The following is a 14,999-nucleotide window of genomic DNA, read 5'->3' on the forward strand; positions in this document are numbered from 1 at the left end:
TTATTATTACTCTAAAGCAATTGTGATAAATGTGTAAACGATTAGGAAAACTGCATTTCCTGTGTTGAGTGTATGATTAACCGAATAGTAATCAGTTTAGGGCCAATCAATAATATACTGTAAATTTGATCGATTTCCCATGTATGAGTGATTGTTTGTTTGTTAGACTAGTTTGTGTTAAGTGTTTAGTTAATAAAACTCGTGCACAAATTACACGAGTTTCTGATTCTGCCTTGCAAATTAATGCCCCTTTACGATTTTGATCCTTACTACATGCTCTAATGCATTAATACTGTATGAAAGTATTTTCTGTGGCCACAGAAATATCCTTTCCTAGAGTTGATATGAACTTACACTGAATGTTCGCTGGACGAACAGATTGGTTGATGGCAATTTAATTCTGCTACAGTTACTACTGGCAGCTGATATAAATAATTGTAATTAATCATAATTAACTGTAATTATTTATATAAATTTCCCTTCAGCTAATTTGCTACACCAGTTTTTAACCTCGTCATTTTTGCAATTTCGTTTGGTGCTGCTAGTGAGGCAGAAATTACACACTTCACCTTTGACACGGACAAGATAATGTTATCATAGACAAGTGTATCAGTGTAAATAGCTCTCTAACAGAAGATAAAGGCTTCCTGTTGACAAAAGATGCAATGTGACATTTTAAATCATTGTACATACCATGGCTTTAAGGTGAGACACATCAATGTTGCCATCTTTATCCACCTCCACCACCTGAACCTTCATGCCTGCCATCTGAGCGCTGGCAGGGTTTGTTCCATGAGCGGATTTGGGAATCAGACAAACCTTAATGAATTCATAACAGATTTGAAATAGAAGATTAATGGACAAAATAAGAATACAAACAAACAAAAAAAATATATGCCATTCATGGTTTTGTCTCCCCAAAAAGTGTAAACATTGAGTCTCCCAGGCACCATCAAAACATTTAGAGATCTTCTCAGATCAAGCTCAACCAATAGCGAGAGTTTGGGGCATTGCTACTGTAGCAGACTGATCCAGAGGGTGTTTAGTCAGTGTGGGACAATAGCTGACACGTTACATGGGAAAAGAAATTCAGATTCCGTTACAGAAGGAGCATCTGCAATGGTTGTGCTTTGTAATTTCACAGGGTGACACTATTAGCGCAGAAACTGTATTCTTCATCTTTAATGTTCGTTTAACATGCACTCAATCCATTTTTTTTTGTTGTCTTCGTTATACACTAGGGCCTGGTTTCACAGACAGAGCTTAGGTTAAGCCAGGATTAGGCCTGTCCAATTAGGACATTTAAGTATCTTTTATAAACGTGCCTTAGAAAAAGCATTACTGGTGTGCATCTTGTGACAAAACAATGCCACTAATTTATTTTAAGAAATGTCAGTGCAAGTTTCTCAGACATGCATTTTAGTCTTAAGCTAAACTTAAGCCTTGTCTGTGAAACCGGGGGAATATATACAGCACTAATCTTGGCAAGATGTGATCTCACATTTGAGATTATGCATATTCTGCAAATTAATGACTTTCATCAAAACAAATTTCGGTCTGTTCTGCATGAAGCTATTGTAGCTCATATGGACTACTTTCATGGAGCCATATGTTTAGGTCTACTTTCATTATGAATCCTTTTGTGTTCCAGAGACATTTAAATTGGCATGAGGCTGCTAAATTGGCTGTTGGCAATTGTTCATTTGGGTGTATTCAATTTTAATCGAACGTCTCCAATTCAACTTTAATGTCAAATAAAATGTCATAACAGACTATATGACAGACATTCTGAACTAAGGACACAACGCTTAGCATTATGCAATTTTCAATAGGTCACCATGAACAAACTTATCGTCCAAGGACTGCATGTCTTAAAAATCTCCAAATATGGAGTCTTGCACTGAAGTTGAATCCTGTAACAGGGTGGTTGTTTTCTATGGCTATTTACTCAACCATGGCAGTTTGAACCTTGGCTGGTTTAAGAGCTGCATCCGCTATCTAAGATCTGCTTATTAGGAAGATGATAAAAAAATAAAAAAAACAAGGCCAGATTACAAAACACTGCAATGACTTGACTAAACGTTCTTATCACTGACTTTCTTTCCACTCCCCACTAACAATTTACCACTTTTTCAGCTATTTTCTCTCAGGTATAAAACACTTTAACCCATTTTCCACTTTTCACTGTGAGGAGAATTTAACTTTTTGTATTACTCATGAACCATTTGCTTTCCTTTCAGCAGCAATTCTATTTTTGTCAGGAGTTAAATCACTTATGGGTGTCATTTTTAAAAACTCAATTTTCATAGTTTTTTTTTTTTTTAAACCAAAAATCTAAATACAAGAAACAACAAAAGTGTCTGTATATATTATATTTGTATATACAAATATAATACAATATTTAATATTATATCATAAATATTATGTAATATTAAATTATACTTATATAATTATGTCTATTTGGCCTACTTTGAATTTTTTTTATGGAGGACATTCAAAGAGTGTTATCAGATTAGGTTTAGGAAATCTTTTTTCCCATTCTTTTCCAAGATTAGGAAAAGTTATGAGGGTCAACTTGATACTTCAAATATCACTTATGTTTTTAAATGGCCCTGAGGCAAAACATGAGGCTTGAAGTTAAATGAGAGGAGACTTTGCTAAAGAGTGTTTCACTGCAGGATGATACTCACTGTTCTGTGAGATTCTCCTTTGGAATTTAGATAGGCTTTGATTGCAGCCAAGCCTGCATATTCCCCCTGCGCACCACTACGGGACAAAGAAAAATCAATAGCATCATGTATATGTAACCTTTCTGCCTGAGCACAGCAGAGTTCAAAGATTGCTTCAAAAGGCCCTTGCCCAAGAGTACAGTATGCTAATGATCCTGTTAAAGTGTCAACAATGCAGAACGTATAGATGCCTACACACCCTCAAAGCTTATCAGCATCAGAAACCTGAATGAAACTGATATTTGCTTTGTCAACTACAAGAACACTGTTGACTGAAATTAAAATAAATCACATTCTTGATATTGTAACAACAATATCAGGCAGGACACTTGCCTATTTGGTTGAAAGGAGATCTTCTCATATCCTGTAATCTCACAAAGGTCTCTCTCTAGCTGTCTGAAGAGCTGCTGATAACCTTCAGCCTGATCCAGTGGCACGAAAGGGTGGATGTTTGCAAATTCTCTCCAGGTGATTGGCTGTTGTGAAAAGGTTACAATGAAACCGTGAAAAGATCAGACTGGTTGAAATGAGGCAATGCCAGAGATACAGTTTTGGATACAGCAGTAAAAAGGAGTGCAGATGTAAAAGAGCAGATTAACACAGACTCACCATGAGCTCTGAGGAACTGTTCAGCTTCATTGTGCACGAACCCTGGATTCAACAGCAGTTTACTATGATGTTTGCATGTTAAATCTTTACAGTGGATAAACTCCAAAGTAAACTCTGATTCTTTACTTACCAAAGGAATCATACTGTGTACGAGGGAAATATCCTTATTTTCCAGGCGCTTCATGTAACGTACAATATTGGTCTCTGAGTGATAACTGAAATTGAAGCAATATATTCAAGTAATTATTATACTGAAAAACAGCACATCTATACATGTTTTTCTGATTTTGAAGCAAGTTTCATTGATAAACAGATTTGTTAGAAACAACAACTAGCATTAAAACTGGCAAACAAACCTGTTAAACACTGTATGGGTAAGAAACTTGCTGGTTCTCTTGAAAGGGCTTGCCAGCAATCCTTTTGTTCGTTCACTCATTTTCTCAGCAATAAGTTCCTGATAAATGTCAAAAAGATGAGATCTCATTGGGGCAAGGAGACTAGATTATTTTTAAAGAATAATTGAAATCTTTTGGATTTAGGCAAGAACTTACAGCTGAGGATTCACAACCGAAGATCCAGAGCAGATCGTCCAAGTCTCTCTCAGTGACAGTTTCATCCAGAGACACTCCAAGCTAAAACCACATCGATAAACATTAAATTAATAATAAAAATAACTGAAATAAAAATGCAATCTTGTAAAAAATATATATTTATAAAACAATACATAAAATGAACACCGTCTGTGTGTTTTATTTTAAACATTTTCACCGGCCTCACCAGTCCATCACTGTACACCCGTAAGTTGATCTCCCGCTGCATAGCTTTTTCTAAGATGTCCTTGCCAGCCACACCACAGTTGATCTTCAGCGTGTCAAAGAAGTTCTCATGTTGGAGTTTGTGCCCTGCTCTTTTTAGTCCTATTATAACAATGAGAAACAATCAGTATCACAAAATTTCTTATCAAATTCTTATTAAAAGTAAAAAGTAAACAGGAGTCAAACAACTTGCCCTCAGCGAGAATCAACGTTGCATTGTGGGTTCTCTCTGCAATGTGCCTCAATCCTTGAGGACCTTGATACAACGCATACATGGCAGCCATGTTTGCAAGAAGAGCCTAAATGAAACAATAAAATTGAGTACAGTCATTCAACTTCACAAATATATGTGACCCTGGAGCACAAAACCAGTCTTAAGTCGCTGGGGTATGTTTGTAGCAATAGCCAAAAATACATTGTATGGGTCAAAACTATCTATTTTTATTTTATGCCAAAAATCATTAGAATATTTAGTAAAGATCATGTTCCATGAAGATATTTTGTAAATTTCCTACCATAAATACATCAAAACTTCATTTTTGATTAGTAATATGCATTGCTAGGAACTTCATTTGGACAACTTTAAAGGTGATTTTCTCAATATTTTTTTCTTTTGCACCCTCAGATTCCAGATATTCAAATAGTTACATCTCGGCCAAATATTGCCCCATCCTAATAAACCATACATAAATGGAAAGCTTATTTATTCAGCTTTGAGATGATGTATAATTCTCCATTTCGAAAAATTGACCCTTATGACTGGTTTTGTGGTCCAGGGTCACATATACATACTGTATATTCAGATTTGTTAAGCTCTACCTGGGCAGTGCAGATGTTGCTGGTGGCTTTGTCCCTGCGGATGTGCTGCTCTCTGGTCTGGAGAGCCAGACGATAAACCTCTTTACCAGCTGCATCTCTGTAACAGGAAACATGTGACAGCTGATACCAGCACCGATGAAGCAAAGTACACTGAAGCCTTGAGACTATAAATTACAGACTTACCTGGTCACTCCGACCATCCTTCCTGGCATCATCCTAACCAGATTTTCTTTGACTGCAAAGAATGCAGCATGAGGCCCACCATAGCAGAGAGGCACTCCAAAGCGCTGAGAGCTGCCCAAGGTGATGTCAACTCCAAACTCACCAGGAGGACGCAACACACAGAGCGCCAGCAAGTCTGTGGCACAGCAAGCCAGTGCCTTTAAAATAAAATGGACCCAAAAAAACAAAAATCAGGTCTAGTGCTTTGAACATGTCTAAATCAGCTGTTGCAATAGATCTGTGCACAAAAACTAATAACAGATTCTGTTGTCGCAATTATGGACCACTTGTATAGTTCGCCCAAAAATTACAGTTGTCGTAATTTACTCACCCTCATGTCATTCCAAACCTGTATGACTTTTTTTTCCCTCCATGTAACAAATCTCACTTCCTTATATTCAAACTTGCCATGAAGATGGGTCACACCAAGTTTCACATCAGTGATTGACAGCCCTAAACAATTTAGTAGTACGGAAAGAACAGTGTGTTCTTTGAGAATTCCTCTTTTGTGTTTCACAGGGAAAAAAAATACAACAAGTCAAACAGGTTTGGAGCGGCATGAGGGTGAATAAATTCATTTGGAATTAATGGTTCAAGTAAAACCTAATATATGCAAAAACTGGTATCAGCAACTGTAAATGTGAATTTTATAATAACAGAGAGGTGAGAGGTACATACACCACCCTTGTGAGCCTGATCAACAAGTGCAGTGAAATCTTCCACTCTGCCCTCAGTGTCTGGATACTGGAAGAGCACACCGCTAACATCCTTCCCACTGAAGTCCATCTCATGAGGAAGCTTGAGAACAGTCTTCACACCAATGTAACTAAAGGATACAAACTTTTAGTCTTAATCAATACAGACAGATAGAAGGCTAGACAGAAGAGTAAAGAGATAGAGACATAGACAGAAAGACAGACAGACAGACAGAGACATAGACAGAAAGACAGACAAACAGACAGACAGATAGAGAGAGACATAGACAGACAGACAGAGAGAGACATAGACAGACAGATAGAGAGAGACATAGACAGACAGACAGACAGATAGAGACAGACAGATAGATAGAGACAGACAGACAGATAGATAGAGAGAGAGAGAGAGAGACAGACAGACAGATAGATAGAGAGAGAGAGAGAGAGACAGACAGACAGAGAGAGAGAGACAGACAGACAAAGAGAGAGACATAGACAGAAAGAGAGACAGACAGAGACATAGACAGAAAGACAGACAGACAGAGAGACAGACAGACAGACAGACAGAGAGAGAGACAGTCAGACAGACAGACAGTCAGAAGACAGGAGAGAGAGAGACAGACAGACAAAGAGAGAGAGACAGACAGACAAAGAGAGAGACATAGACAGAAAGACAGACAGACAGAGACATAGACAGAAAGACAGACAGACAGAGAGAGAGAGACAGACAGAAAGACAGACAGATCGAGAGGGACATAGACAGAAAGACAGACAGACAGATGGAGAGTGTGATGACGATCGGTCAGATGACGTCATCACCGGAGCGCCAGTTTAATGCACCGTTGTTTGTTTATCTGTGCGTATGAGTGGGCTATTAAATTATGTAAGCCTATTGTTTGTAAATAATATGGTGTTCGTATGCTTTCGCGAAGCCTTTGTGTACACACTTTGTGTGAGGTTTGCATCTTCCTATGGATATCATCATCATGCACATTATATACACAAGTCGTTGCAATTTGTAAGTTTTGTTTCTTTCATTGGTTTTTGTTAGGTAAAGATGCATAATAATTTCAATGACTTTGTTTGTTGTTGTAAAAAGCATTTATGGTTTCTGACATTAGTTAACGGCAATCATCATGTTGTTATTTACCTGTTCCGCTGTCCCTGGGTTCATTCTGCCAGCGCGCGTAGGCAGAATAAGATGAACCGTCTATGAGGAGTTAATTCTGTTGAATTGGTTTGGTCCAATTTTGTTTGGCGGGAAATATTTCTATTTAAACCACTTGTTGTCTTGTAGAAGGTTTTTTTTTGCAGCGCCCAGCAATGGGGCTTGTCAGCATTGTGTTGTGCTAGGTTTGCTGCTCCAGTAATTTTCTTTGTGGTTTTGTGTAGCCCAGTGAAGGTGCCGAGTTTGAGCACCAAACTTAAGTTGTTTTGTTAATTTGTCTTTTTTTCTTGTTTGTACTTTGTATTTATTCAGTACTCTCACTTAGTCTTGTGGGAAGACAATAAACCACTTTTCGCATGACATCTTGTGTGTCGTACCATGCCTATCTAGTTCCTCCCTAGACCGTCGGAACCACGGTACCTGACTTTGTTGGCCGGACGGCTAGCTGGGTCACATATGGTGGCAGCGGTGCTTCCAGGTCTTTAAGAGGCTGGTCGACATTTTTTTTTCTTTGCATTAAGAAATGGACAATGCCGCCAAAGAAACATGATGTTGCAAAAGTGGTAAAGCCCAACTCAAATGTTTTGGCTCCAGACCAGTCAGGAAGAGGGGATGTATGTGCAGATGATGAAGAGGAGTTATCTGAGGAGGGGATAGATACTCTCAGGTCTATGTTACAGACTTTTCTGCAAAAACAACGTCAAAGAGATGAGGACAGAGATAAAGAGTCACAGCGTCAAGAGCACAGATGGCGTACATTGCATCATCAGTTTATACAGCTGCAGTCTGAGGTACATCAGGAGAAGCAAGAGCAACAGTCAAGGGGAGGATTGACAATACCTGCCACCTCACCATTAGCTTCAGCCCACACCACTCCTCCAGTCCCTCATCCACATCAACAGACCTGGCAGACTGCCCAGGATAATGCATCTGCATCAGCTTCAATACAGGATGGTATAGTACAACGCCATAGGTCTTCAATGCCAACTTATGAAAGTCCAAGAATGCTGCCATGGACTGAAGATGAGGATATAGAGCATTATCTAACGACATTTGAACGAATTGCTCAGGCATGCAGATGGCCCAGACAGGATTGGGCACTGCATCTTCTACCTCTTCTTACTGGCAAGGCGAGGGCAGCCTATGTGGCCATGGAGCCTGAGGAGTCCTTGGATTATAATTATGTCAAGCAAGCTATCCTTGACAAATTTGAAATTAATGCTGAAACATATCGTCAGAGATTCAGATCCTACAGGGTCCAGGAGGACGAGATTCCAAAAGAGCTTCAGGTGAGACTGAAGGACTTGTATGAAAAATGGATGAATCCCAGGCTTCGAACCAAGGAAGGAATTGGAGACCAAATAGTTTTAGAACAGTTCCTCAAACTCCTTAATCCTGACAAGAATGTGGGTAAAACAGAACAACCCCACTTCATCAAGACAGGCAGCAGAGTTGGCTGAAACCTTCATGGCTGCAAGATGATCAGTATACCAGCCAAGGCGTTGGAGAAACAATAACAGCAGTGCAGCGGGTTAAAAGAGAGCTTAAAATTAAGAAATCGAGACGTGAGAAACGGCAAAAGAAAATGGAGGGCAAAAACATTTGTGAGGAGCTAACTAAACCTTGCTTTGATGATATTGTGCAGATTCCACACAATATAGTGGAGTTACAAAGGCAAGACAAGTCATTACAACTACTATTGGAGAAAGCTATTAGTCAGAGTCCTCAGACATTGGTGTCACAAAAGGAACGGTATGTGGTAAAAAATGACAGGTTATACTGGCAGGGTGCAGAGGGGGAATGATTGGTAGTTCCGGTTTCTATGAGGGAACAAGTGTTGCAGTTAGGCCACAAACAAGTTTACTCCATGCTAGGCATACGCCCCATACATACCACACCTTACCATCCTCAGACCGATGGTATGGTGTAAAGATTCAATCAAACGTTAAAAGCCATGCTGCGTAAGTTTGTATCAGAAACAGGGGCGGACTGGGACCATTGGCTACCTTACCTTCTCTTTGCATACCGAGAGATCCCCCAATCATCAACAGGCTATTCACCATTTGAGCTGCTTTATGGATGCCAAGTGCGAGGACCATTAGATATCTTGAAGGAGGCCTGGGAAGGAGATAATCCGGTAGAGCAAACAAACATTTTGTCTTATGTTATCAAGATGAGAGAAAAGATGGACTTGCTGGTCGAGATGGTACAGTTTAACATGGCTGAGGCACAACAACGACAAAAAACTTGGCATGACCGGTCATCTAGAAAGAGGACATTGGTCCCGGGTCAGAAGGTCTTGCTACTTCTCCCGACATCGGACACCGGGTTGCTAGCCAAGTGGCAAGGGCCATATGAGGTACGACGGAAGGTGAGCCCTACCAACTATGAGATCTCTTTGCCTGATCGTCGTAAAAAGTCTCAAGTCTTCCACATTAACCTCTTAAGGTCTTGGCATGAAAGCAAGGGGTCTTTGTCTGATCAGCTATGGGCAAGAGCGGTGGAGGAGGAAGAGGAACTGGAGGAGCAGTATTTCCCCACTGGTCAAAATTCTTCAGTGTACCCAGCTGTGGATCACCTCACTCTTAAGCAACAGAATGAACTCCGAAAGATTATACCAGAAGGGCTGTTTAGAGACAAGCCGGGAAGGACGAGCCTGATACAACACAAAATCCGTCTTTTGGTATCAGACCCTATTAGACAAACTCATTGTAGAGTTCCGGCTCGCCTGATCCCGGCATTGAAAGAAGAGGTAAAGATGATGTTGGATTTAGGAATCATTGAACCCTCAACAAGTGACTGGTGCAGTCCCGTGGTACTGGTACCAAAGAAAGATGGCACACTAAGGTTTTGTGTGGACTTTTCAAGACTAAATTCGGTATCAGCATTCGATCCATACCCCATGCCAAGGGTTGATGAGTTAATCGAATGTCTGGGTAAAGCCAAGTATCTGACAACCTTGGACTTGTGCAAAGGTTATTGGCAAGTCCCATTGGCTGAGTCTGCCAAAGAACTGACAGCTTTTCGTGTCCCTAGTGGGTTATACCATTTTAGGGTTATGCCGTTTGGGTTGCATGGGGCTGGAGCAACTTTTCAACGACTGGTGGATCAAGTCCTGAGAGGGATGGAGGGTGTGGCAGCAGCATATCTCGACGACATCGTTGTTTACAGTACGACCTGGAAAGAACATGTGGACCATTTGGCGGAGGTGTTTAATAGACTTCAACGGGCTGGTTTGGTCGCCGTCTTATGTTATCAAGATGAGAGAAAAGATGGACTTGCTGGTCGAGATAGTACAGTTTAACATGGCTGAGGCACAACAACGACAAAAAACTTGACCGGTCATCTAGAAAGAGGACATTGGTCCCGGGTCAGAAGGTCTTGCTACTTCTCCCGACATTGGACACCGGGTTGCTAGCCAAGTGGCAAGGGCCATATGAGGTACTACGGAAGGTGAGCCCTACCAACTACGAGATCTCTTTGCCTGATCGTCGTAAAAAGTCTCAAGTCTTCCACATTAACCTCTTAAGGTCTTGGCATGAAAGCAAGGGGTCTTTGTCTGATCAGCTATGGGCAAGAGCGGTGGAGGAGGAAGAGGAACTGGAGGAGCAGTATTTCCCCACTGGTCAAAATTCTTCAGTGTACCCAGCTGTGGATCACCTCCCTCTTAAGCAACAGAATGAACTCAGAAAGATTATACCAGAAGGGCTGTTTGGAGACAAGCCGGGAAGGACGAGCCTGATACAACATAAAATCCATCTTTTGGTATCAGACCCTATTAGACAAACTCATTGTAGAGTTCCGGCTCGCCTGATCCCGGCATTGAAAGAAGAGGTAAAGATGATGTTGGATTTAGGAATCATTGAACCCTCAACAAGTGACTGGTGCAGTCCCGTGGTACTGGCACCAAAGAAAGATGGCACACTAATGTTTTGTGTGGACTTTTCAAGACTAAATTCGGTATCAGTATTCGATCCATACCCAATGCCAAGGGTTGATGAGCTAATCGAATGTCTGGGTAAAGCCAAGTATCTGACAACCTTGGACTTGTGCAAATGTTATTGGCAAGTCCCATTGGCTGAGTCTGCCAAAGAACTGACAGCTTTTCGTGTCCCTAGTGGGTTATACCATTTTAGGGTTATGCCGTTTGGGTTGCATGGGGCTGGAGCAACTTTTCAACGACTGGTGGATCAAGTCTTGAGAGGGATGGAGGGTGTGGCAGCAGCATATCTCGACGACATCGTTGTTTACAGTACGACCTGGAAAGAACATGTGGACCATTTGGCGGAGGTGTTTAATAGACTTCAGCGGGCTGGTTTGGTTGCCAATGCCAAAAAGTGTTACATCGCCAAGTCAGAGGTTTCTTACCTGGGCTATATGCTGGGAGGAGGTATTATTAGGCCGCAGGTGGACAAAGTGCAAGCTGTTTTGTAGTAGAATTTTGTAGAGAATGTTTTAATAGTAGCCTACAAAAATCTTATTAACAGTAGAAGTTAAATCTTACTGTAGTCTTCAAATCTGGGTACTGTCTTACGTTTTAAAATCACAAAGGGAGTTTGGTCCCATCAGGCTAACGTGACAGTCACGACTCATGCAGCTGTAAGGTTTTCTTTTTCTTTGGATTTTACTCGCGATCTTTACAACACGCATTACATTACGTATTTCATGGCACACGCGTTTTATGCGTATTTGGCGCCACCTATTGTTGTGGGTGTATATTGACATGTCAAAGTCTAGACCCTGAATATAAGACAAGCGTGTTTTTTCAGATGTATTTCCAAGAAAAAAACATTGTCTTATATTCGGGACAATACGGTAATAGAAACAGAGCTGCAGTTATATCAATATATTATTATTATTTTAATTTTTTTTTTTTATATTTTTAATGTATAATTTTATAACATTATAATTATAACAATTTTTACATACATCATTTTTAGTTAAAGTTTTAGTAATTTTGCAGTGTGTTTTTGCCATTTTTATTAGTTATTGTTTTTTTAAATAAATATATTTATTTCAGCTTTAATTTTTAATTTTAAATTAAACACATTTCAGTTTTTTAATTTTAATTTTTTAATTTATTATTTTATTTTATTTCAAGTAGTTTTATTTTATTTTATTTTAACTAACAATAATGCTTTTTTATGGTTTTAGCTTTAGTTAGCTATCACTACCCAGCAAAGCTGTATATGTGAGTGTGTGTCTCACCGCTTTCTGCTTCCTCCTTCCTCCTCTAGGCTCCTGTGTTTGGGACGGGGCTTTGACTGGCCAGGCTCGTCCCCATGGGTCGGTCCTGAACAGAATCACTTCCTTTTCTGAGTCTGTTGGTGCAGAAACCTGTTTGTTCTGGTCTTTTCTTTGAGCTCGGTTCTCTTTGGCTCGACGGGCGGCTTCCATCTGAGCCTTTAGCTTTTCCACCAGCGCCTGTGATTATTCACACACAATCAGAACATACCATCAGTATCTGTTTCTACTACTAGCACACAAAGACCGTCTTGATACCTAGTGAGCTTCCTAATTAGACAGCATTTTTGGGCATCAATGTCTAGGTCACATGGTTTCCAGAAGAGTTCTGATGAGCTCACCGTGTTTCCCATGAGTTCTGCCTTGACGAGTTTGGCTCCCAGTTTATTCATCTCTTCATCTGTCAGGATCACCTCTTCCTCCTCCTCTTCCTCACTCTCTGAACTAGAAGATTAGCAAACCCAATCAGTTTTAGTACTATTTCACAAAAGGAAGTGTAAAGTAATGTCAAGAACTTGTATAGAACAAATACATTTCCCTGACATTTCCAATTCAGTTACTGGATACAAATTCCTAAAAATCTTTTAATTCATTGATTCACCAACGAAGGGTGATGTGTTTTTAAATGATTGTAGGAGGAGAGCTGAATAATTTTCAGATCAGTGCTTCTCAATATTTTTGATACCAAGGCCAACTTTATCCATAACAACATTTGAAAGCCCCATGACTTTTCCGGTTTTTGTGATTTACTAGATTAGGATTAAAAATGAGGATTTTTAAAAATATTTTTTACTCTCAATTTCTTTTCAAATTTTCAAATTTCGAAAAAAAAATAAAATAAAAATAATAAAAATATATATATATATATATATATATATATATATACCGTTGTTTGTTTATCTGTGCGTATGAGTGGGCTATTAAATTATGTAAGCCTATTGTTTGTAAATAATATGGTGTTCGTGCTTTCGCGAAGCCTTTGTGTACACGTGAGGTTTGCATCTTCCTATGGACATCATCATCATGCACATTATATACAAGTCATTGCAATTTGTAAGTATTGTTTCTTTCATTGGTTTTTGTTAGGTAAAGATGCATAATAATTTCAATGACTTTGTTTGTTGTTGTAAAAAGCATTTATGGTTTCTGACATTAGTTAACGGCAATCATCATGTTGTTATTTACCTGTTCCGCTGTCCCTGGGTTCATTCTGCCAGCGCGCGTAGGCAGAATGCGCTCATGGTAACAAGGATCATACCATGTTGTATTGTTTGGGTAACTCTGACTTCATTGAGTTACTTTCATTGTTGTTATGTATGTATGTATCTATTGATTGCTGTTGTCTACCGCGCTAGTTGCTGTCTTTTGTTATTTAAATGGCTATGGAATAGTGTGTTATTAGAGAAAGATGAACTGTCTATGAGGAGTTAATTCTGTTGAATTGGTTTGGTCCAATTTTGTTTAGCAGGAAATATTTCTATTTAAACCACCTGTTGTCTTGTAGAATGGGGGTTTTTGCAGCGCCCAGCTATGGGGCTTGTCAGCATTGTGTAGTGCTAGGTTCGCTGCTCCAGTAATTTTCTTTGTGGTTTTGTGTAGCCCAGTGAAGGTGCTGAGTTTGAGCACCAAACTTAAGTCGTTTTGTTATTTTGTTTATTTGTCTTTTTTTCCTTGTTTGTACTTTGTATTTATTCAGCACTCTCACTTACGCTCGTGGGAAGACAATAAACCACTTTTTGCATGACATCTTGTGTGTCGTACCATGCCTATCTAGTTCCTCCCTAGACCGTCGGAACCACGGTACCTGACTTTGTTGGCCGGACGGCTAGCTGGGTCACAGAGAGACATAGACAGAAAGACAGACAGAAAGAGAGAGACATAGACAGAAAGACAGACAGGGACATAGACAGAAAGACAGACAGACAGACAGAAAGACAGACAGATGGTAGAGAGACAGACAGACAGATGGAGAGACAGAGACGTATAGAAGGATAGACCGATAGATAGATAGAGCTAGACAGATTCCACATCTTGTTCCTCGATGCAATCTTTTGGAGCGAATCAAGAATTTCATTTTCACCTGTAGTCATTAAGCACAAAGATAAGTGATTCAGAAATCTGTGGTTACCGTTAAACACAATTAGTGCATAAAACACCCTAGATTAATAAAACAGTGCTCATATGCTTACATAGTAGTTTTGTTTTTATTGTGAGTCATTAATATAGTCATGAAAGAATTGGTCTGATTTGACAGTAAAAAAAACCCTATGGTTTGTGTTGCATCAAATTAAATTAAGCTTCTGTTTCGCAAGTGAATGAGTTTTAGGAAGCTTCTCACATGACTCGCTAGTGCAAAACAATTGCTTTTACACATATTAGCAAATACACCTGGTATTTAAACACACACCTACGAAAACATCACACGGCATGACCTACATTGATCTGATGAATAATACAAGCGCACACAATCTCACTGATTAATATATGCATTAAGTGTTTTTGCAATTCGTAACACAGTAGCAAAAAGGTAGGTAAAGCACATATGGGACATTTCCTGATGGCTAGGTAACTAGTTTAATAGCTTGAGGGCACTGGAGCCGGTTCATACAGAGACACTCGAATTCCGAGGCATTGTGCTGCAGCTTAGCAACACAGCAACTGAACGGAGCAAAGATAATGCTGTAGTAAAAACAGCTGG

The 14,999-nt window shown here is 39.7% G+C and overlaps 2 protein-coding genes across 2 annotated transcripts in view; both read right to left on the reverse strand.

Annotated features, from left to right (window-relative positions):
- Positions 1-8,110, reverse strand: part of LOC107756263 (glycine dehydrogenase (decarboxylating), mitochondrial-like) — a 17,627-nt gene extending 9,517 nt beyond the window's left edge. Inside the window, exons 1-13 of the mRNA XM_016573290.1 lie at positions 7,905-8,110; positions 5,873-6,020; positions 5,156-5,352; positions 4,973-5,069; positions 4,347-4,452; positions 4,116-4,255; positions 3,890-3,970; positions 3,695-3,792; positions 3,469-3,553; positions 3,339-3,380; positions 3,063-3,205; positions 2,691-2,766; positions 694-819 (exon numbers count right to left, since the gene is read on the reverse strand). Of these exons, the coding sequence (XP_016428776.1) occupies positions 694-819; positions 2,691-2,766; positions 3,063-3,205; positions 3,339-3,380; positions 3,469-3,553; positions 3,695-3,792; positions 3,890-3,970; positions 4,116-4,255; positions 4,347-4,452; positions 4,973-5,069; positions 5,156-5,352; positions 5,873-6,020; positions 7,905-8,110 (1,545 nt within the window). The remainder of the gene's footprint in view (positions 1-693; positions 820-2,690; positions 2,767-3,062; positions 3,206-3,338; positions 3,381-3,468; positions 3,554-3,694; positions 3,793-3,889; positions 3,971-4,115; positions 4,256-4,346; positions 4,453-4,972; positions 5,070-5,155; positions 5,353-5,872; positions 6,021-7,904) is intronic.
- Positions 8,111-12,217: 4,107 nt separating this feature from the next.
- LOC107756264 (glycine dehydrogenase (decarboxylating), mitochondrial-like) overlaps positions 12,218-14,999 on the reverse strand; it is a 4,934-nt gene continuing 2,152 nt past the window's right edge. The window contains exons 3-5 of the mRNA XM_016573291.1: positions 14,321-14,381; positions 12,643-12,745; positions 12,218-12,481 (exon numbers count right to left, since the gene is read on the reverse strand). Of these exons, the coding sequence (XP_016428777.1) occupies positions 12,218-12,481; positions 12,643-12,745; positions 14,321-14,381 (428 nt within the window). The remainder of the gene's footprint in view (positions 12,482-12,642; positions 12,746-14,320; positions 14,382-14,999) is intronic.

This window comes from Sinocyclocheilus rhinocerous, unplaced genomic scaffold, assembly GCF_001515625.1.
Source record: "Sinocyclocheilus rhinocerous isolate Xijiao unplaced genomic scaffold, SAMN03320098_v1.1 scaffold1043, whole genome shotgun sequence".
Taxonomy (NCBI): Eukaryota; Metazoa; Chordata; class Actinopteri; order Cypriniformes; family Cyprinidae; genus Sinocyclocheilus; species Sinocyclocheilus rhinocerous.